We start from the raw sequence: 22,607 nt of genomic DNA, 5'->3' as shown, positions 1-22,607 counted from the left end.
TTGAAACACAGAGGCCTACATAAAATTAAATCAGGCTTTAAAGCAAAGTGATCCTTAAAATAAAGCGAATAAAACTTACACATGACAATACTGTTATAATAAAGGTACAGTGAACTTTCATCAAAATATATCAAATAACTCAAAATATAATACTGCATGCTAAAATTAATTTAGGTTCCTACATCAAAGAAAAGTTGTACTTGTGGTTAATTATGAACCATGTCAAGAGGGAATGGAGATTTAACTCCATGCATTCTTAATCTCAGCACTAGATGAAGATGTACTGTCAGCTTCACACCCTGGCTGCTTCAACCCTGGTGAAAGAGGTGTCAGTATACATTGGATAGGAGGAGACTCAGAGCCAATTTAAATACTGTGGAGAAGAGGAAATTATTTGCCCTTGCCAGGAATCAAACATCAATTCTTCGGTTACACAGCTAAAGCTTAGTTGCTATAATGGCTGAGGCCTTAAAATCAATCAGATGAAACCAAAATAAAACCGGCAAGTTTAGAACAGGTTTATGGTACAGTGGTTCATACAAACTTGTTGCTTAGTCACTATTGCTTGCCAAGACATATGTAACATGATATGACACCTTTTTTTTCTGTGCACTGCATCATGCTTGTGTAGATATGACAAAGTTTCATGTTTTATATATACGAGGGGCAGTCAAAAAGTTCCCGGAATGGTGGTATAGCACTCTAATGGTAAGACATATGGCAACGCTTACCTAATAACCTTCAAAGTAGGACCCTTGCACACACACACACACATACACTTGCTCCATCGATCCTGCCATTGTTGGAAGCAGCGGTGGAAGGCTTCTTTTGGAATCTACCTGAGCTCAGCCGTTGCATTCGATTTGATGTCCTCCACGGCTGCGAAATGTCCCCCCTTGGGACCCATTTTCAGAGAAGGGAACAGCCAAAAGTCACATGGAGCGAGATCCGGAGAGTACAGTGGTTGAGTGATGACAGGAATGTTTTTCTCAGTGAGGAATTGCTGCACAACAAACGATGTGTGGATCAGTGCATTATCGTGATGCAGAAACCACTGTCCTTGACACTCGTTGCGCCGCTTCCTCTAAACTGCATCATGCAACCTCTGCAAAACTTGCACATAGAAATGGCCAGTAACAGTACCAACTTCTTGCTCCAACTCTGTGATGGTCATTCTTTGATCACATCAAATCAGTTGCCGCACTTTTCCAATCATTTCTTCAGTTCTGGATGATGAAGGTCTCCTGCTGCGCTGGTCATCCTCTAATGTCTCCTGCCCATTCTTAAACCAGGAAAACCAGTTGTAAACTGCGGATTTCTTTAGTGCAGTATCGCTGTAAACTTGCTGCAGGGTCAACAGCGTCTCTGAAGCAGATTTTCCCAATCTGCACATGAACTTGAAGTTTGCACGCTGTTTGAACTGCGACATTGCGCTGAATGACCAACACTCACATCTAATTCAAACGGAACAGTAATGACACTGCACACTGAAACCTGTCCAGACCCGTTGTGCCTGCGAGCAGACATGCTGAGCTTCCCACAACAGCGTATGCGCTATCTTATTGCTCATTCTCCATCTGCAGGGGAATTCTGGGAAATTTTTGACTGCCCTAAGTATGTGTGTGTATATATATATCTATATATATATACACACACACACACACACACACACACGTTACACAACACAAATATTAACAATTTATTTCATTAATATTTACTCCACTATATGTTTCTTTACAAAACCATCAGCTGGGTAATATATAACATGAAGGAATTAGATTATGACAATTTATGATAGTTTTCCGGTGTTGGTTCACTAGCAAATATTTTAATCTTTCTTACACTATATATACTAACAATAATCTTAAATATTTCCTACTTCACTGCCATGTACTTACAGAGTAGATTATACTTTTTCAACATCGTAAATTTGGTTGTTGTCCAACACCAGATAATATTTATTCAGCCAACATAGATAGCTGTAATCTCTGAAATTCCTTTGTGTTACTCAACAATAATCTGATGATGATTTTGTATAACCAAAACATATAATGCAGTAAAAATTAATTGAGCAAATTGCTAATATTAAATCCATTTTGTATGATGGATATACACCTCAGAACTGTCAAATTACTTATTTTAAAAACATTCTGAAAGCCCTACAAATGACTTACTGACAGTGGTATAACAGATACAACAGTAAAATGAAGAGCTTCAATACAATGGGAAATGTTACAGAACGACTGATGTAATGACATCTTACTAGCTACAAGGGTTATAGAGAATCCAAAAATAAGGTAAGAGTGAATGATAAAATGGGAAGAACATGGAAGCAAGCCACTGCAGCATATTTTAAGGCATAATTTTGGCACTTGGCTGGAGGAACTAAGGAAACCCATAAAATTTTCACAAACTAAATGTAAACGTAGAAATTAAAAAATACAGATACTTACTTCTTTGTTGCTTATTTCTTTGTTCTTAGCTGGGGCTGTGACTGAAGACTCTTTAGTATGTCCATCAGGTATTGCAAACAGAATCACTGGTGAGTCACGTCCAGTGTACCTACTGCAAATAATCGGTGTCACTAAAGGGCACCATTAATGCGTCTGATGAAATGGTTTTTGTTAACTTCATGGCCAGATAGGTATCATATTTATGCATCTGAAAGGGTGGGTATTTTACCTTGCTTTATGCAGGACCATGTATCATACTGCACACTGCCCATTTCTGTGTACATGGGCTGAGCCAGACAGATCTGCTGCAGTCTGTGTCACAGGAATTTCGATTGTGAATTATGAGAGGTAGGGGGGCAGGAGAGTGACTGGAGCTACTAAAAACATGTAGGGACATAGCTATCATATTCATTAATCCACAATAATTAGTGATGAAAGTGGAAACATCATTTAATTATATTGTATTCAGAACCCAACTCATCTGAGTTTCTCTGGAAATGATGCTTCACGATGAAGGTCCAGTGACAAGAAAAATGAATTCTGATATCTGAGTGACTGTTTCCCAAGCAATCTGAGCTGGGACAGGACATCCCTGACTAAATGACTCTTCCCCTTACCGTTCCCCATGGGGTCCAACTGGGGACAGATGACAGTTATGTGTATAAAATAGTGCAATAATACAGTAATCATCATATCAACCCCTGATGATGGAGACAACCAGGCTTTGAAATGTCAAGACATAAACTTCACACCAAGATACATGATTGCCCAAGAAGACATTACTGTAATAATAATATTTCAATGATACAAAATGTATTGAGAGTTTGTTCTTAAGGAAAACCTCTCTTCCATTCTGGTAAGCACATTTAATTAATTATTTCAATTACAATGTGATGGCTCTTAGTTACCTAATTGGTTTATATGGGCTGTCACATATGAAAAATCCTCTTCTTTGCAGCTGAATAATATCAGACTTCTTAAGATTCAAAAGTTCTGGGTCACCCAGCATTCTGACTTCAGTCTGTAAAAAAAGAAAGTCTGAAAAAGGCTGTACCTGTTTTTCCACAACATACTAAAACCTACACATAACACTTAAAACTTAACGTGGGGTCAGACAACCATATTCATTATTTGTTCTTTATTTCACATAGCTTGTGGAATGGGAAGCTGCAAGGAACAAACAAATGAATAATATTTTCCACCTAGTAGGGTCTCAGGCAACCTGCCACAACAATGTGGTCTCCTTTACTGCTCTCCTGTTGCCCAGTTCTGGACAGTGTAAACTACAGCACCAGTCCCAGTACCGACACAGACAGAATCTTCTAAATTTAAGATTTTTATTCCTAACTGATATAGGTGATCACTCGGGAAGAGATCACTGTATTTAATTGCAATGAAAAATTAAAATTCTACAGCTTTCCAGCAATTTTTTAATATGCATTCCTTGCAATTACACTTTTAGCCTGCATTGCAAGATTTCACTTGCCCACACAAACCTTCTTTTTTTTTTATCAGGAAGTAATAATCAAGTATATCAAAAACAGCTGAAGACATAGAGAATGCTGTCATGTGTAGGTTGGTATGCATGATGAGAATGATGGGTTCCAGTTCGGATGATTGGATTCACTGGCACTTTGGTTACACACTCTCTCTTAATCACAATTAAATACAGGCAATACAGCACTATTGCTGATTTAAACGCTTTACAGTTCATTGTTGCACACAGTGGGATTCCCAGTCTTCACCAGTCGTCTCCTAGCAATGGATCTCAACACAGAAACTATAACAGTCTCACTGGATCATACACTCCCAATATCACTGTACTATCGCACACATGAAGTCTTCTATTTCACATGCAAATTCTTCACAGGCTGACCTCCTGTACTCTGCTGTACTTCTAGTTTCAATTCACGCTTCCAGCTTATGATTGACTTCAGCTTCCTCTTTACTTCAGAATTCTGTTCACTTTTATAGGCATGGGACAGACAATGCCTCACACTGAACATATGTCACATGATTGCTACCCACTACTGTTGTGTAATGTCACAGTGTGCGTGTTGCATAGCAACAGTTCATCTGCAGACATAGAAAACACTGTACTTGCACTGTTGGCCGCGTGTGCATTGCAGGTGTTGTCTAGCAATGGCCAACATTTACAGATTCATTGCCTAGCAATGGGCCTATATGCCACAATATATTGCAGAATTTTCTGTTAACTAAAAAGCCTCACAAACAGTGAAATATGAGTATCTTGTAGCAGAAAGAAAAAAGCAGGAAAAGCATGGGTTTAATAAGAGATCAACAAAAGCACACATGCATACAGTGAGAGAAAAGGCCATGCAATTGTTAAAACTGCAAATCATCTTACGAGGTTCAGTGACTTAAACTGAAATAGTAGGTACATGAGCTTCATTTTTTAAATTTCTATTCCTGAATTATACAAAATTTTATATAGGATCCCATTTATTTTATTTTTCACTGCAAATACTGAATATTAATATTGCATTATAACTGTCTGCATTTACAAGAAATTTATGCAATGAAACTTATGGTAAGGCTTTAAAAAAATAAACAGACATTAATACCCTGGTGTTATGACCAATGTAATCCTTGAAATCTTCATCCTTCCCCAGGACAGCTTTACTGATGATGTGGTCAAAATAAACACATATACATGGTACAAAAGGTGCGCTCTCTGTCTCAGCCAACCAAGTTAATTTTATGGTCTTCTTGTAATCCTTATTAATTAAATTGGGTTCAGCTTCAACTGATACAATTTTTCCATTCATTCTGAAAGAAGAAATTAAATACTTCAATTTGTTGGTAAGTAACAAAGTAAGCACTAAAACAAGACTCTTTTGTAAAGAAACAATGTGCCAATTTTTGACAATCTTTTGCTTTACGACACAGATAAGGGTCTTCACTGAGAGCTGATAATTAATCAGCTGATCATGAAATTTCTTATTTTCAGCTAATATGAATATTCATAACCATGTTCACAAAAGTCTTACATGAGTATGAGGGGTGAGCCATAAAAAACGGCCTTCGTACTGTGACCTTCAGTGATCTATAAAGTTTTACACGGGACATAACTAGAGTCTGCTGAATCCAGTCCATACATCCACCCTACTGCAACTATAAGCCAAAACAGCAAGGTACAGAGCATGACTCTCTGAATTCCCCTTTGATCAATTCCACTTCTGTACTGCAGGCTGGTCATTTATCAGCAATTTTTTCTACCCAGTGTCACACAGTAACAAGTGAAGACATGACATAATATTCCTCTTCAGAATGCACTTTGAGCATTTACTTCTTCCCCTTGCTGCTAGATAATGAATGTAATACCTTTCATGAATCCTTGGACATATATAGATCATTTACTATTCACTTCATTAGAGTGAAATACTGCGAACTACCAATGCACTTTAGGAGTGGCCAGGATTTGAGGTAAGCCAGCAGCAGAATTGCTTGGAGTTAAAATGTCAGAACCTTGGAAAAATAAGAATAATTGTTTTTCATTTCATTTATTCACCTTCCATAAATCCTGTCACTTTCTTCTAAGCTTATTTCCATAGGGCCAAAAGAAGAGTTTGGTACATCAAATGAGAAACCTAGGATGACAGTATTTATGTACTAATTCTTACCTCAATTAAGTTTTTTCAATAATCATACTTTCACAGGACACTCTTAAGGCCTGAAGCAAGTATACAGATACTTAGTATGTTGGATTTTGTAGCAGTGATTTCTTTCTTGTCACTCTATTTAAAGAAAACGGTATTCTTCATAGTCACCACCGTGAAAACCTCAAATTTTACAACTCTATTCAAAATTTGTAGTCTTAATGTATTTACTTGTATAATTCATGAATTTCTAATGAAAAGTTCTTGTCCAACAGTTGTGGCACATAAAATACGAAAATATAAATTTCAGAACATAATTTTACCCAAGAGAGGTTAGAGTGAAAAACACCTTGCGTAGGAGAAATGGATTTTTTTTTTTAGTTTGCTCTATTTCTGAAGAGATCTACTTATTTTGGAAGCTTTAACACATGCATGTTCAAAATGATAAACTACAGAGGGGCCCCAAAAAGTGTATACATACTGGTCTGCCGCCATTTTCTTTGACTCTCCTGCCATTTGATAAGGTCACTCTGGCATTCATGCTACTAGCACAATCTTTTGAGAAAATATCATGCTACACACCATACATTACATTTCGGTTCAACTTTGCTGTTGTGTCCGTAGATAGGTAAGNTGAGTGCCGTTCCGTACGACACACCTATGGCCTCTGCTACTTCGCGCACTTTAGTTCGGCGATCAGCGAGAATCATGTCATGGACCTTTTCAACGATTTCCTCGGTAACGACGTCTGCCGGGCGGCCCGGCCGCTCCTCGTCAAAAACAGATGTACGACCACGTTTAAATTCGTTGAACCAATATCTCACGGTTGTCATAGATGGTGAAGGGTCCCCATAGACGGCATCCAACTTCGCTTTTATTTCTTCGCATGTTTTTCCATCCAAAAATAAAAAGCGAATTACGGATCGATATTGCACTTTCTCCATTGTATCAAGAAAGACAAAACACGTCTGATGCAACTGGCTGCCAAATAAAAACTAACCTATGAATCAGTCTGAAATTTAGTATGGGGTCGTTTGACAGATGGCAGTACACGACGGTAAAGCCAACTTCCCTCAGCAACGCCACCTGTCTTCAAACACGGGTACTTATTGATCGACCCTCGTAAATTGTCAAAAAAATATAGTATTTTGAGGATTGTATTTACTCCTTCCTAAATAGGATTGTGTTTTTTTTTGGGGGGGGGCAATAGTTTAAGTTGTGTGAATTCAAGCTTTTGTCACAGTGTATTATAGAAATGAGCACTTTAAATATTATCTGTTCCTATAAACTTGTTTACATTGTGGCAATCATGAAACAAATGCATAAGTTCTGTGTGATGACATTTAATCATCCTTTGAGGAAACAGTCTCAGATGTCAGTTTTAAGGACAGTGAAACTAAATATAATACGTAGTAAAAGTGATTCTACACGTAGTAAAGACGATAGTGAAAAGGTTAAACCATCGTTACTGAACAACAAACCCGAATCATGTGTGTAGCTTGTCTATTACTCTAGTAGTAATGGTCATGTGATCACTTAAATACTGTTTCCAGGCCATACAATGTGCCACTTAAAGAAGACTCAACATATTAAAAGGATAATTCCTTACCGATTAATCTTCTTGATTAATAGGTTCCCCCAGTTAATGAAGGTAGTATTTTCTCCTTCCTTCAATGTTTCTGCATCAACACCATCTATAAGAATTCTTGGACCAACCCAGATAGTCTTTGTACCAATTTCATCATTTTTAGGATGTTTTGCAACAGTCAAAGGTTCAAGGCTTGCTCCATTTACAAGTACTGGCACAGTTCCTTCTGCTTCCAGAGCAGTGTAACGGGGAGCAATGGGGTCTATCACCTGAAACGTCAAACATCTGCCATTATTAACGAGGACAACACCTCCAGGCAGGCTATCACCATTCACTTGGATTCCTACCAAAATTAGTTGTGATCAAAATACTAATTATGGAATAACTTAAAGATTTATTAGGACATATCACACTGTAAGTTTTGTCTGTTGATCCTGATCTCCTTAATCACCACACACTCTTTTTCTTGCTTTAATTAATACTGTTTTTTTAAATATACTACTTAGAAATGAAAGAGGAATATGATAATTATGAATGGGTGCAGCAACAGTCTGAAGTGACAAAGGAAAACTACAAAAAAGTTAATCAGGATAGCCTGTATCAAGGCTGACTTCTGAACTGTGGACATCCCATGTGGAGCAGAGGTACATTAACCACTACACCATGATCCTCACTGTCAACCTTTCAATGGCAGTAAACAAAATCCCATGCTAAGAGCTTCTGCCTCACTGTATAACAGCTCATAACATTACATTGGATCCTTCAACCTTGAAATGCTGTTATACTATCAGGGAAGTTAAAATATCATACAAAAAGAAAACTCCGTGGTTTTAGTCCACAAGCAAACTATACCAACCGACCGACTGCTGCTGCTCAGTGAAGTTAGTGCCAACTTTAGTGGACAGAAGGTGTCACATCAGCGCAATGAATGCCCATGGCCATTAATTTCGGTTTTCTAGACCTGAGCCGTTATTTCCTTGAAACAGCTCCTAAGTTATCTTCATGAGGCTGAGTGGACCCCATTCCAGACCCATTACTTCTCAGAAAAAATCTGGTAGCGCCGGGAATCGAACCCGGACCTCCGAATCTGTAGCTAGGAACTCTAACCACTAGGCCACAGATCATACAGGGTACTAGAAAATAAGAAATATAATTTCAAATGTGCACATTTTCACAGCATGACCTGTATTTTTTTTAAACTGAACATTTAGAGTCATAGTCCTTATGTAACATCTGCTCTGATGAGAGGATGGGTCTGTCATTCACAACTGATATTGGCCTTTGTCAGCGCAGTCATTCTCAGGTCTGAGTCCTTCAGGACTCATCACCACATACTACTGTCTCAGATTCGAGACTCCCTCAACCTCAAGGGCCAGGTCCCTGTATTTATATCTGCCAAAGACAGGGTCGCCCAGTTACACCCCTAGGCACTGGGTTCCTTTTTCATCACCTTCTACAACTCCCAGGGCTACAGTGGAGGTATTTGACCGCATATCCACGCAGGTTTGACTGACTGTCAACTCAGCTGGTGATCTTAATGCATAACCTCAGCATGGACTGCATAGAAAACATCACTTCTAAGAATTCCTCTACTGTTGAGTAATGTGTTAAGCAGGCTGATGCCAAGCGATAGCCCACATATTGCTAATGAGGGAGTGTGTAGGTTCCTGTGGAAATGTGCTTATTGCACCACTGTCTAGCAAATGAAAACTTTTCTGGGTCTCCCATTCTGGCTCTCAGCTGTCTTGTCAGAATAAAAGAGCCACCATACCTACAAAATGTACTTTAGTGACCAAGTTTAAATAAAGTCCCTCTTTTCACTGTAAATGCATAGCATATAAACCAACATAAGACACTACATACCTTTTTGTTGAATGCCCAGATCTTATCCCACTCCATCATAACAACAGATCGAGACGAACCTTGAGCGATGATAAACTGTTTTAAACCACTGACTGTCATGCCACGTCTCAGAACCCCACGTACAGTTGGGAAACGAGGATCATCCCTGCAAATATAATCCCACTATACTGCTTAACTAATTAAACACTATGCTATAAAGATGTATGGGAGAGATGATGTATAGATTCATATATTCTTGACCTCAGCGCTATTTGGAGGTGAGTGGTCAGCTTCACTGCCCCCCCCCCAACACTGCATCACTGTTTAATTTAAATTAAATTGGGATACAATTTAATTTAAAGTTCTTGTGCTTACATCCTGTTCCTTTTCTTATGAACTTCGATCTTTGCAGGGAAATACAACAACTAGTCATGACAAAGGTTGGGGTTAGCCCTCAGCCGAGGACCTCAGTTGTTGCTTGGTAGTGATATGAAATGTTTCCATGCAGTGCAGTGCTCTCATATTTTATTGCTCATGGAAGGAAAATGAGTGGTTTAAAAAATGCTAACAGGTGGTACACAAGCACTGTAGGAGACACGTATACATTATCTGAGAGTGATATGGAGTATGAGGATGAAGACAAAGGAGCTTACTCAACTTCTGCCCACTTTCTATGGTCATCTGGCTGTGTACCACATTCTCTCACTAGAATCAGCCCACCCCACATCCCCACCCTGCTGAACAGCATTCTTCTGCTCGATTTTCACTTATGCTTCATTAGAAAAGGAAAGAGACTATAATTAAGCAACACACAACAAAGATATATAAGGGAATGGAGGTACAGCTCCACACTGTTAACCTCACAAATAGATGGAGGTGGGTGGTCATCTTCATGTTGCTTTACTTCTGGAGAAAGAGCACCTAATGCCCACTCATTATGATGGTGGGAGGGCTCCAGAACTGGTTAGAACATGATGGTATAAAGATAAAAATCCTTATGACTGTGAGGGATTGAATCTTGGTTGTCCAGCTCAGAGTAAAGCATTACAATGACTTAAAAAAGAACCACCAGGAAAATATTGTGAAACAATGGAACACAAATGCTTAAGAACATAATATCTTTTCAACGACACAAACTGCTCACCAAATTTAATAAAAATCAGTACTGATTCAAATGTTAAGGGCTACATGTATCACCTTATCAGAAAATTTTTCCTCTTACAAATCAATCCAAAGTATAATTTTACTGTAATTACCATCCATCCACAAGACCCTCATCAACGAACCAGGTGAGTTTGCGTTTTGACAACACAGTATTCATCATGTTCAGGCGACTATATTCCCATATGTACGGCTTTCTTAGACCAAGGGCATCAATGAACCAATAAAACTGATCATCTCTGTCATGATACTCGGTTGTTCTCAGGCAATGCGTCACACCTTCAATACTGTCCACAATGGGACATGCAAAGTCATAAGTTGGATAAACCCTAAGAAAGAAATTGAGTGACACTTAATGACTGTTCCACTAGAATTATCACTTGCGGTGTTATTTTATGATACTTAAACATGTTAACCTAAAGCCATTATTAGTCATTAGCAAAGTATGAAATCTCTTATACATTTAAGGCAAGAAGTGTATAAAAGACAGTAAGGACTGACTTAAATTCTTTTATCTAGTTATACTTCTGTATCACCTTTATCAGTTTATTCTTGTGTCTAACAGACGCAAGAGAACATAATAAGCTGCTGACAACCTGTAAACAGAGCAACTTCACAACTACATACAAATTACATATATGATAAAATTACTTTATAAATATATTGCACTGTACCTTGCTAAGACTGCGATGTTGTACAATGACATTTGCTGTAGAAAAAGATTCATAATAATAAGGAAATTTGATTTTATCACACTGGCTGGGTCTGAATATCAAAGAAAATAAATTCATAAGGAATAAACAGCAGCATTTTGCAGTCAATAATCAGGAAATTACAGTATATCCTCTAAAAAAGTAACACAGCAAAACATCTCTCATCTATAACAAATATAATGACAGGATACAATATAGACTGAAAACCTCTATATAAAAACTTCAGTATGCCACATTAGTCAAAATGCCTATTGTCTAGTCTAGTTTCTCTTAAAATTATTTGTAGTTTGAAGAGTTCCAATGATCTCTAGTCAAGTGAAAGTCAACTGAAATTTTGGAGAAATATGTCACCTCCATCTTCAGGGTCAAAGAATAAGCGAAGTAAGAAACCAGTGTGAAGCAGGTAGCGAGCATGCATGTTGAACCAAGCTGAGGGGTTAATCAGTTGCTGTTTATTTTAATTATAGCAATATTATGACTATATATCCCCAGTTACTTTTCTATTATGGAAATCTTATGAATACATATATCCAACTGATAACACAGGCTATGTGGTCAGACACAGGAAACACGAGACTGTGCCTGTATCTTTTTTTATTTAACAAATCCAGAAAGTCAACTAGGATCTCCTTCAAAATAGTTCCGTTCTCAGTTGACACACAGCTGCATACGATGCTGCCGACATTCGAAGCAATTCAGCAGATCACTTTCTGAAAGGCTGCTGAGGATCTCCGTTATTTTTGCTTTCACATCTTCTACAGACAAAAAAATGGGTTCCTTTGAGCATTGACTTGATTTCTGGGAAGAGGCAGAAGTCGCAGGGAGGTGAATAGAGTGGGTGCTCAAGCACAGTGATGTGATTAGCTAAAAATTGCTTAAAAAACAAAGTATTGTGGGCTGGCACATTGTATTGGTGCAAAATCTGTTTCTCCATATTTCTGGGCATTTCCTTCTCACGCGTTGGAGCAATTTCGTCAATACTTCAAGGTAACACTACTGACTTACCGTCTGGCCGCTGGAAACCCACTCTCCCATTACAATACCCTGGATATTGAATATAACAATTAACATGGCCTTGAACTTCAAACAACTTCCTCTGCCTTCCGAAAATCATTTGTGTCATTCAAAAATGTGTGCACGAGACATGCACTCTTCACTGTAGGCCTCAGTCAATAACTGAAAAGTTTCTGTCGCAGATTTCACAAGAAACTTGATGTTAATTCACTGTTCACTCTTGCACTCCAACATTTTCCGAATGTGTAAGAAAAAGTCTATATCTGAATATGCATCCACTCATACCAAGTGAATCTATGGAGCTGATTGTTGTCTCACAGTGACAGGTTAGAACATGCTCTATAACCATCTCCTTGTCTCTCCCCTCCCACCCTTGGTTCCCAAGCTATAGGGTTAGTCTCTCTCTTTTTTGTGTGTGTCTGACCACATATTATTTAACAGCATGGCACCATACAGTGATGGCTTGATGCATTAAATTTACATCAATCAACTGCACAGCTATGGACACTGACCAGATTCTGCACTATAAAAATCAGTCATGATCATCTAATAACCAGGTGAAACCAAAGGAAAAGTGACCCGGAGAAAAAGCATTCTATAATTTTCATTTTGTGCATCCTGCTGTGTTATTATATACAATTCATTATTAGACCTTGACCATTGTATCGTTGTGTTGCGACGGACTCTTATAAGGAATTACAAAGCATTGAATGTATAAAAATATTCCAATATTTATTTAGAGTGCCTTAGATTTTGCTTCACAATGGTTCTAATGCACTGTGTGAGAATGCAATAACATGTTTCATACAAATCTGTTGCACAATTAGCATTGTGGTTCATGCTGTTGCTAACAACTTGACATGCTCAGTAGGGGAAGGGATCTTCCTTGAGACCATAGCTCATAATGCCAACTTGAATCAAATACAAGTAAACATGAAATGCACTGAATTCCTTGCATCAATTTCAAATGGAGCCATATGAACATACTTGTAATTTGTACCGGTTTTTGGATGTGGTTCATTCTTACACCTGTAGATGGTTGGGTCACGCAAACACCCATTGGCTGAATTCATGTCAATCTTTGCACGTACACAACATTTTTGACCATATTCAGTGCCTCTTTTCATTTCCTCCCACATTTTGAAATTCTTTTCCACAGCTATTGAAAACAAAGAAACAAAGAGAAATTAATTTCCTTACAAAAAATAGGAGTGTATGAAATAAGTAACAAATTATATAAGAATGCTGTACCAACTGCAGTTCTTATTTAGTATCAAATGAGATATGTTCACAGTTAATAATTAACAGGAAGGGACAAGAGAGAAAACAGCTGTGACCTATTCTATCATATTAGTTTGGCATCTGATAGAAAGAGCTCTGAAAAAAACATAAATATCCAATCACTTCCAACTTAGTGTTTGTAGTGGGTACCTCCATAACACTATGAAATGTGTTACCCAATGCTGAAGATGCCCAGTCATGAACACGAAATCCTGCCGGTTCTAGTTCAATACCAAATTCTAGAAGCATCTGACCTAATGGGCTGAAAATTTTATTTTGTAAAACTTCTGTTTCAGGATGATGAGTAAGTAAATCAGTACCATGACAGTTTAATACATATGGTATTAGCACTTCTCACATAAAAGATCAAAATTCAAAATTCTTCTGCTGAAGAGCATCTGTATGAAAATAACCAACACTAACAAGAGAAACATTTCACATAATCTAAACATGACTCAGGACGTTGAAAGATATTATAACATTTTGATTTAGACTAGTCTTCTGGGTTATGACACTGTGTAGTCTCACAACAATGTTATGGAGACAGCAGATTCCGCCAAAACGTTATTAACCACCTAAGCAACTACAGTTTCACCCTGTGAAAACATCAGATCTAAACTATACTTCAATTACCTAATATATAAATATGCAACATTTCTGTTAAGACTTTTCCTACTGCAGACATAACAGAGAAGACATAAACGCATAATGAACTCTGTTCTATACGCCTGTCAGTATGTATGGCTATCATTTCTGATAAAGCAATGTGTAAGCATTGCAGCAGAGTTTTTGGATGTAATTAAAATTCTGATTCCCTGTCTTTTCATTTAAACCAGCAAGTCAAATTTAATTTCTTAATTTCAGTGTTATTCCTTCTCTATACAGTTTCAGTTCTATGTACTGTGATATTGACAAGGAACGCAACCATCTCCCAAGAAGATAATGGGTGCTTCTATTTGTGTTTTATATAATCCTACATGTTTTTAAACATATGGCAAAGTGAAACCAGGGCTTCAGGCAAAATCTGAAAGCAGAAACAATAACTTCATGGAGCTGAGCCCTTCTTGAGAAGCTGCCAATTGTGTAGCTACTTTGGAACTTCTAGCATTTTATGAAACCTGAAGGTTCATTACTGTGTTCACTAGAGCCCTCTAACGGCTCCTGTCCTGAGCCATGCCAATCCAGTCTATACCACTCCATCCCATCTAAGATCCATTTTAATATTATCCACCCACCTATGTCTTGGTCTTCCTAGTGGTCTCTTTCCTTCTGGCTTTCCCACCAATATCCTATATGCATCGAAAGCAGAAACACACAAAGAAAAAAGCAGGCAGCTTTACTGACTTGTGTTATGTGTGAGCAATACCAGGATTCCTAGACCAAGTAACAGAAGATATAAAAAAGAGAGTATAGAAAGAGTGGACACACATACAAAGGAAGCATTTACAGGAGGGCAGAAAAGAATGAAGAAGGCTTTGTGCAAATTCCACAATAAATGCTGAACACAATTATGATACATACAATGCAAAACATTACTTATCATTCTGCTGACATAAAAGTACTACAACATAAGTATCAGACCAATTGCTTCTTGGGTGACAAGACAAATGGTAAAATGACAGTGTATAAAGAAATAGAAGGGCTGTGGAAGAAATCAGTCATGGGCTATTTTAAAGTAGTATATGAATATCTGATTTGTAGGACTGAGGAAAAACCATGAGAACTTATAATCAGGACAGCCACTCCTTGGGGCAATATTCAAACACCTGGAGAATATGATGCAGGAAAGCTATCCATTCAATCAACTGCATAAATCCAGTTGCTTCAAATCACAATTCACTGACACCAACAACCTTTTTAGTTACACAAAATGAATGAGGTTTCAATGAAAATTCCTATAATCTTTAATGCAAACAGACTTTCTCATTACTGTGTAGGATTTGAGGTTCTCACAGCGGTGGTCATGAAGATGTCTACCTTCTGGGATATAACACTGTGAAGTCCACTGAAAGTCAACCAATATTTTGGAGGAATATGTTGCCTCCATTTTCAGGGTTGAAGCTTGCTACCTGTTTCATGCTGGTTTCTTGCTTGGCTTATTCTTTGATCCTGAAGACAGCTGACTTTCAACAGACTACACTGCATTATACCCCAGAAGACAGAACTCTTCTTTCCCATTTCTTACCATTAGATCTGTTTTTTGAATCTATCCTCTGTTCTCTCTCTTGCTTCATCACCTCAGGCTCAGTGTCATCAACATATGCTTTCCCTTCCTTCATCAACTTTTCACAGTATTCCAGCATCAGATCAAAGTAGTCAGATGTATGTGTGAATCTATCAGGCTTGATCTGAAGCAGCTGCAGGTCCTCCAAGATCACCTAAACCAAATTATTTTTGGCTTTAACAAGTATGATCATCTACTATGGAGACAACTGCCATACTGAAAATACTGTCATGTGATAGAGTGACTACAGATGGGGTTTGGATTGGTAATTGGATTTATTTGATATTTACACTTGTAACTACAAGTAACTATAACAAGCTCACTGAGTTACACAGTCCAAAGTAACACTATAACTAAAGCACATATAAAGTTTTCCCAGTCTTCACTAGCGATTGCTTGGCAGTGGCTTTCAATGGCGGACATTTCCCTTCCTCTGCATTCCCAAACTCTCCCCGGCCTCAGCTACCTGCTTCTCACTTCTTACAACTGCAGCTCTCAACTGACTCAACTAACTACTAGTCCTATACAAGAAAGGTAGTATATTATCCTCCTGTCCATGCAGTCTGTCTGTCTATCCCTAAAAACTTGATGGATTTTCATAAAACTTTGTATAAATATCATGGCACTAGAGAGCACCCAACCTCACTACTCTTCATGCTCCTAAAATCAATAATGCCTACATGGTAAACATGAGAATTTTTAATTTATGATTCCAAAATGTTGAGTACTAACAGGTGCACAAAAAAATAAGCAACTCTCACTAAAGTTAATTTCTTTAGTGTAAAACAAGATGTGAAACTATGTGCAACTTATATGTTACTCCCTGTAACTACAATAACTAACTAACCAACCACGGGAACAAAACTTGCAAAATTTAGTGTCAAGATAGATCATAAATATAGTTGCAAATTCTAAAATATTTACATCTTAACAATTACAAACTTAGCAATGGTTTGAAAAGTTGACCTTGTATAATTTAGTTCTTGCTACCCCTGCCACACAGATCGAAGAAATATTTCAAAGGAACTAAGCATAAGTTATACTCCACATTTCCTGATTCTAGAAGTAACTGAGGTATATATCACACAGACAATGCACAATATGATACTAGACTTGCTGTATTTAATACAATATACTGCACTCAGTTCAATTTAAGGAAATTCCCTCAACTGCCCAGGCTGAAAGATTAAAAACAAGATACTTCAGTCTTTTGGTGGCTTATTTTATTATGTTTAACTATGTAGGAGTTGGAATAGCTCAATTGGTATAGTGACAGGCTACTGGCTGCACAGCCCAGGTTTGATTCCCAGCAGTGCAAGGGTTTTTGCTTCTTCCAGGGCCCACTCAGCCTCCTATCCATGGGGTACTGGAGGTTCTTTCCCTGAGGGTAAAGCAGCAGGGGCATGAAGCTGACAATTCACCTCCAATTTGTGTCAAGATCAAGAAAGAATGGATATATACATCCACTCCCCCCTATGTCATGGCATAGTACCTAATTAGTTAAGCACAGGGACAACTTTAGCTTGCCCTACACATTTCATTCAAATTTCTGGTGATCACCCTGCAATACGTCTAGTAGTGTTGGGAAAGACATACCTTGTGAAAACATTCCTTCACCCCTTCCCCACATAATGCTCAGGAAGGTGAAGACAAATTTCTCTCCTACATTTTTCCCCTTTTGTTCCTGCTTAACCTAGTGAAATAATTACATTCTTTTGTCATGATGTTTGACAAGTTTGCTTTCTGTAGAGCTATTGGCTACTGACATCCATGAAGGAGTAAATTAACTGCAAATGCCAAAGTATGATGTGATATAATCTGATCCCTTCATTCTGACATCATGAATACAGCAATAATACAACTTATGTAAGCACTGGGAGGTGCCCATTATGGGTCCAAGATCTCCTTCAAACAAACTGTACTAAACTATGAGATAAAATTGCTCACTTTTACGAAAATCTTATGAATATCTATTCCCATTAATCAAGACAGAAAAACTACCATAATCTTATCTTCACCTGACTTCACTTGGAATAGACTGTTCTACAGAGGAAGAACGTGACACCACACATCTTTTCTATTAATTACCATCAAGATGCTACATAAACAGTGGCCTAGTTCTTAAACAGTGGTGGGTACAGATTGCTTTATGCGGCATAAAAAGCTAGTTGTTGTCACTCAAATGGAATAATATAGGAGAGAGAATGGAATTTTAATTTTAGATTACATTACATTACACTACATTGCATTACATTGCATGGATGCAAAGTTAGTCAAAATGACTGTAGGATGTGGAATATGTCATATAAATACAAAACAGATGTATGAAGATATGAGATAATATGGATACAACATACAAACATTACACTTCCTTCACTGATACTACACAGAAGTAACAACTCTGATGAACTGACAATGATTATATAACTGCCAGTCAATTTTACTGACCTTCTCAAAATCCTCCTTTTCTTTGGCAGGATTTGTGTCATCAAATCTCATAATCAGCTTACCCTTAAAAGTTTCTTGATAATACTGATTAAGAAGAGCAGCCTTTGCATGCCCAATATGGAGATAGCTATAAAATTAAATGCAACATTACAACAATTTATGTGCAAATCAATTTCATTCAAACTTAATCATCAAGGAAAACAAATTATGAAACATACATGTAGCATAACAATTCTAACTGAGCAGGTTGGTGTTGTTAATGCTCTAAACTTGTATTCAGAAGGCCCTTGGTTCAAATTTCTGCTAGAATATTGGCTATCCTAACTCAGGCTTTCTTTGGCTTTCCTTAGTGTCTCCAGGCAAATGCCAGGGTAGTACCTCCATTAGACAAGATTGCCTAATTCCAATTCATTATTTACTGATCATCCTACCACTTGTGGCCACATAATCTGGGGATACTGAAAGCATCATAAACTGAACCACAAGCCATAACAATTCTGGTGTGTACATGTTGTCACTACCTATACATTTCGGTTTCTAACATAAAATGTACTCAAAATTAGTCACCCAGTTCCTGAATTATGAGATGACACACAACACAAATTCATTTTATCTTGAAAACCATAAGACTTATGGGAAAATGTACTGGATATACACGTGTTTCATTTCTGTATACAACTTTCGGTTGAAACATTTTTCACTCCAATTAATATATCAGCAAGTTGTGTTCAAGATTCACTCTGGCAAATACATAGGTCTTCATGTGAACTGTCCTCTTTTGCCAAGCTTTAAAAAAACTGGAAGGTTTAGAAAAATATTAACAGAACTCAGCAGTATAAAATTTCATGAAAAAAAAAAGACTCAGCACATCTTAAATTGTTACTTCCAGACAGCACAGACAGACATCATGCAGCTAACAAGTGCAACCTTTCACTGTGAACACATCAAAAATATTCAAAGGATGGCACTAATCATCAAGCTGGGTACTTTAGTCTTAAACTACAAGCTACTGTACTGGAGCAGTGGGCTGCTTTAAGATCTTTCATTACATTCTTCATGATGTCACCCATACAGCTTTGTTCAGAGTGATGGTCTCTATAAATTACCAAAATTTAATCAAAACTGTCAGTCTTTAAAAAATTACAATTTTGTGTCTGAAGCTACAATTTACATATGCACTGGGCACCAACATATGATGGATGAACTGTTAAATACAGAACATGAAGAAACATGTCCAATTACTCAGTTGCTTGTGAAGCACACATGCAGACAGACAATATTCCAAAAACCACTCTTTTTGTATTCAGAGGTGTTGAAAATGTGTAAATCTGTCAGAATCTCACAAGTCTAGGATTTTTTCAGTATGGGTGTGAAACTTGGTCTCTGACATTAAGGAAGGAACATAGACTGAGGGTGTTTGAGAACAGGGTGTTGAGGAGAATATTTGGACCAAATAGGGATGAAGTGACAGGAGGTTGGATAAAACTGCATAATGTGGAGCTTCATAACTTGTACTCTTTTGCAAGTATAATTAGAATGATCAAGTCAAGGAAGATGAGTTGGGCAGGGCATGTAGCATGAATGGGGGAGAAGCGGAATGCATACAGGATATTGGTGGGAAAGCTGGAAGGAAAGGGACCACTGGGAAGACCAAGGCGTAGGTGGGTGGACAATATTAAAATGGATCTTAGAGAGATAGGATGGGATGGTATGGATTGGATCAATCTGGCTCAGGATAGGAACCAGTGGAGGGCTCTTGTGAACACGGTAATCAACCTTCGGGTTCCATAAAATGTTGTGAAATTCTTGAGTAGCTGCAGATTTGGCTTCTCCTCAAGAAGGGCTCAGCTCCATAAGTAATTAGGTACGTAAGTAAGCAAGCCATTATTGGGTTATGGCTCCCCCCCACGATGTTGATTCCTCAGCTTCCATGTTCATGTCCTTATCAGCCGGCAACTCTCCAACATAGTTCTCTTTACATAACTTCCCAATGATCTGTACAGAAACACTCCTTCCAACAATTCCTCCATATCTGTTGACGCAGAAATTTGTTTACTCAGCCGCTGCCTTGCAAAGAGTCATGTAATTATGTCACAATGTGCATGAACAGTAACTGTGCACTCACTAGTATTCACACATTAAAAATCCTTCATTGTATTATCCATTAGTCTATACAAAAGAGAAAGTAAACAAGAGAAACTTACCCGCTGGCTTCGGGTGGAAATCTCACGACCACCTTCCCTACCTCAGCACCTGGTAGTTCCACAAATTTTCCCTCTTCCTTCCTCCCACTTCCACCTGCAGTTTTATCAGTGGTACCAAATTTTGGTTTTGCTTCATCAGGAATAGATGCAAGAAATGACTCAACATGGCATAATGACTTTATGAAGTTATACCAGCGAACTACATTTCCTGGGGCATTTCCATTCTCAAGTGAAGAACTCCACTGCTGGCTATCTGTTGGACAAATATAATAACTACAATAGGAGCAGCAAGAAAAATCACCAAACACTTACTTGTGTTCTTAGTCTGAATCACTGGAAACAAAGAATGGAAATACGTGGGGCAATCTAAAGGTTTCCGAAATTTGAATTTTGCATGAATGGTTATGAGTACATTGAAATACCGCTAGGTGTCTCCTCACACATCCTTCTTGAATCATTGTGGCAAGCGGCATCGAGTTGAGTCGTTGGGTTTATTGTTGGTGAACGTATTTCCATTGTTGTGTTTCCGTGAGTTTGCGGTTTTGCGATGGCTGACCTGAGAGAGCAGTGTGTATGTATAAAGTTTTGTTACAAACTTGCGAAAACCGCTGCAGAAACGCACCAAATGTTGAAGCAAGCTTTTGGTGAAAACAGTTTAGGCCAGACACAAACTTACAACTGGTATAAGTGTTTTAAAAATGGCCGAACATTGACTGATGCTGACGATCGTTCGGGACGGCCGTCAACGGGCAAAACACGAGAAAATGTCGCGAAAGTTAGTGATCTGATTCTGCAACATCATAGACTGACCATCCAAGACCTCTGTAACACCTTGGGACTAAGTTATGGTACATGTCAACGAATTTTGTCAGAGGAACTGAACATGATGATGATTGCGGCGAAGTTTGTGCCATGAATGCTGCAAAATGAACAGAAGCAGTATCGCTTGGAAGTCTGCAGGGAACTTCAGCAACAGCTTCAAGAGGATCCAAACTTTCTTTCGAAGGTTGTCATTGGTGACGAAAGTTGGGTTTATGGCTAGGACCCTGAAAGCAAGCAGCAATCGTCGCAATGGAAGAGCCCTTCTTCACCTCGGCCAAAAAAAGCTCAACAAGTCAAGAGCAACATTAAGTCCATGTTGATGTTTTTTTTTTATACTGATGGGATTGTTCATGCTGGTATTGATTTTATTATTATACTTGAAAATACCAGCTCTATGCTTAGTTATAGGAAATCTCTGCTAAACTTTACTGGTGACCTCCTCACTCTGGTTGACATATGAACTTCCTGGTGTTGACCACTTGCAGATAGCACCATATAGTTGAGTGATGGATCTAATACAATCTTCTCTGTTTCGTTCCCCTGGATACCAGCAGCTTCCTCAAGGGCAATGTCTTCTTTATTTTCTAGTGGAATAGTGTTAACTACTGACCCAAGCTTTCCTTGAACCAATTCTGCTATCTGTTGACATATTTTCTCCTTTCCCCTGTTAATTATGTGAAGCCCATGTCTTGTAAAATGCTGCCTATCAAGATTTACACTACTAATCGACACGTTTATAACATTTCAGCCTTTTGACTAGATGTCTATTAAATAATCTAACCTCTTCATTAACACATGACCAATCAACTAAATCATGAAGAAAGCAGTCTTCTGGGATGTAGCCCCGTGTAGATGTGGAGTTAACCGATGATTCGGCGGAACGTATCGCCTCCATCTTCTCGGTAGGATGATGATGGAGGCGATATGTTCCTCCAAAACATCGGTTAACTCCATATCTACATGGTGCCACATCCCAGAAGACTGCTTTCTTCATAGTCACCGCCGTGAAAACCTCAAATCTTACAACTAAATCATGTCTGTGTGGTGCTTCCATAACTATGATGTTGGTATGACTGGTCCTCCTTACAAAGTTAATTATGTTTCTCAATCCTTCCTTTGCATTGTTATTACTAATACCATTAGAACCACCACACACCACTACATCATCATCCTTTGACATGTCTTTATCGATATTAGTATTGTGACGTGGACGGCGCAATGCTCGGTAAACACCCCC

General features: G+C 38.2%; 1 protein-coding gene across 1 annotated transcript in view; it reads right to left on the bottom strand.

The window, feature by feature from the left end:
- Positions 1–1,186: 1,186 nt before the first annotated feature.
- LOC111863737 (bifunctional glutamate/proline--tRNA ligase) overlaps positions 1,187–22,607 on the bottom strand; it is a 27,350-nt gene continuing 5,929 nt past the window's right edge. Inside the window, exons 4-14 of the mRNA XM_023850319.2 lie at positions 20,549–20,801; positions 18,345–18,471; positions 15,858–16,050; positions 13,379–13,550; positions 10,760–10,993; positions 9,525–9,669; positions 7,683–7,930; positions 5,039–5,243; positions 3,362–3,474; positions 2,454–2,565; positions 1,187–1,282 (exon numbers count right to left, since the gene is read on the bottom strand). Coding sequence (XP_023706087.1) covers positions 1,187–1,282; positions 2,454–2,565; positions 3,362–3,474; positions 5,039–5,243; positions 7,683–7,930; positions 9,525–9,669; positions 10,760–10,993; positions 13,379–13,550; positions 15,858–16,050; positions 18,345–18,471; positions 20,549–20,801 — 1,898 coding nt within the window. The remainder of the gene's footprint in view (positions 1,283–2,453; positions 2,566–3,361; positions 3,475–5,038; positions 5,244–7,682; positions 7,931–9,524; positions 9,670–10,759; positions 10,994–13,378; positions 13,551–15,857; positions 16,051–18,344; positions 18,472–20,548; positions 20,802–22,607) is intronic.

This window comes from Cryptotermes secundus, unplaced genomic scaffold (assembly GCF_002891405.2).
Source record: "Cryptotermes secundus unplaced genomic scaffold, Csec_1.0 scaffold556, whole genome shotgun sequence".
NCBI classification, from domain to species: domain Eukaryota; kingdom Metazoa; phylum Arthropoda; class Insecta; order Blattodea; family Kalotermitidae; genus Cryptotermes; species Cryptotermes secundus.
This window is presented reverse-complemented; position numbering and strand designations above follow the sequence as displayed.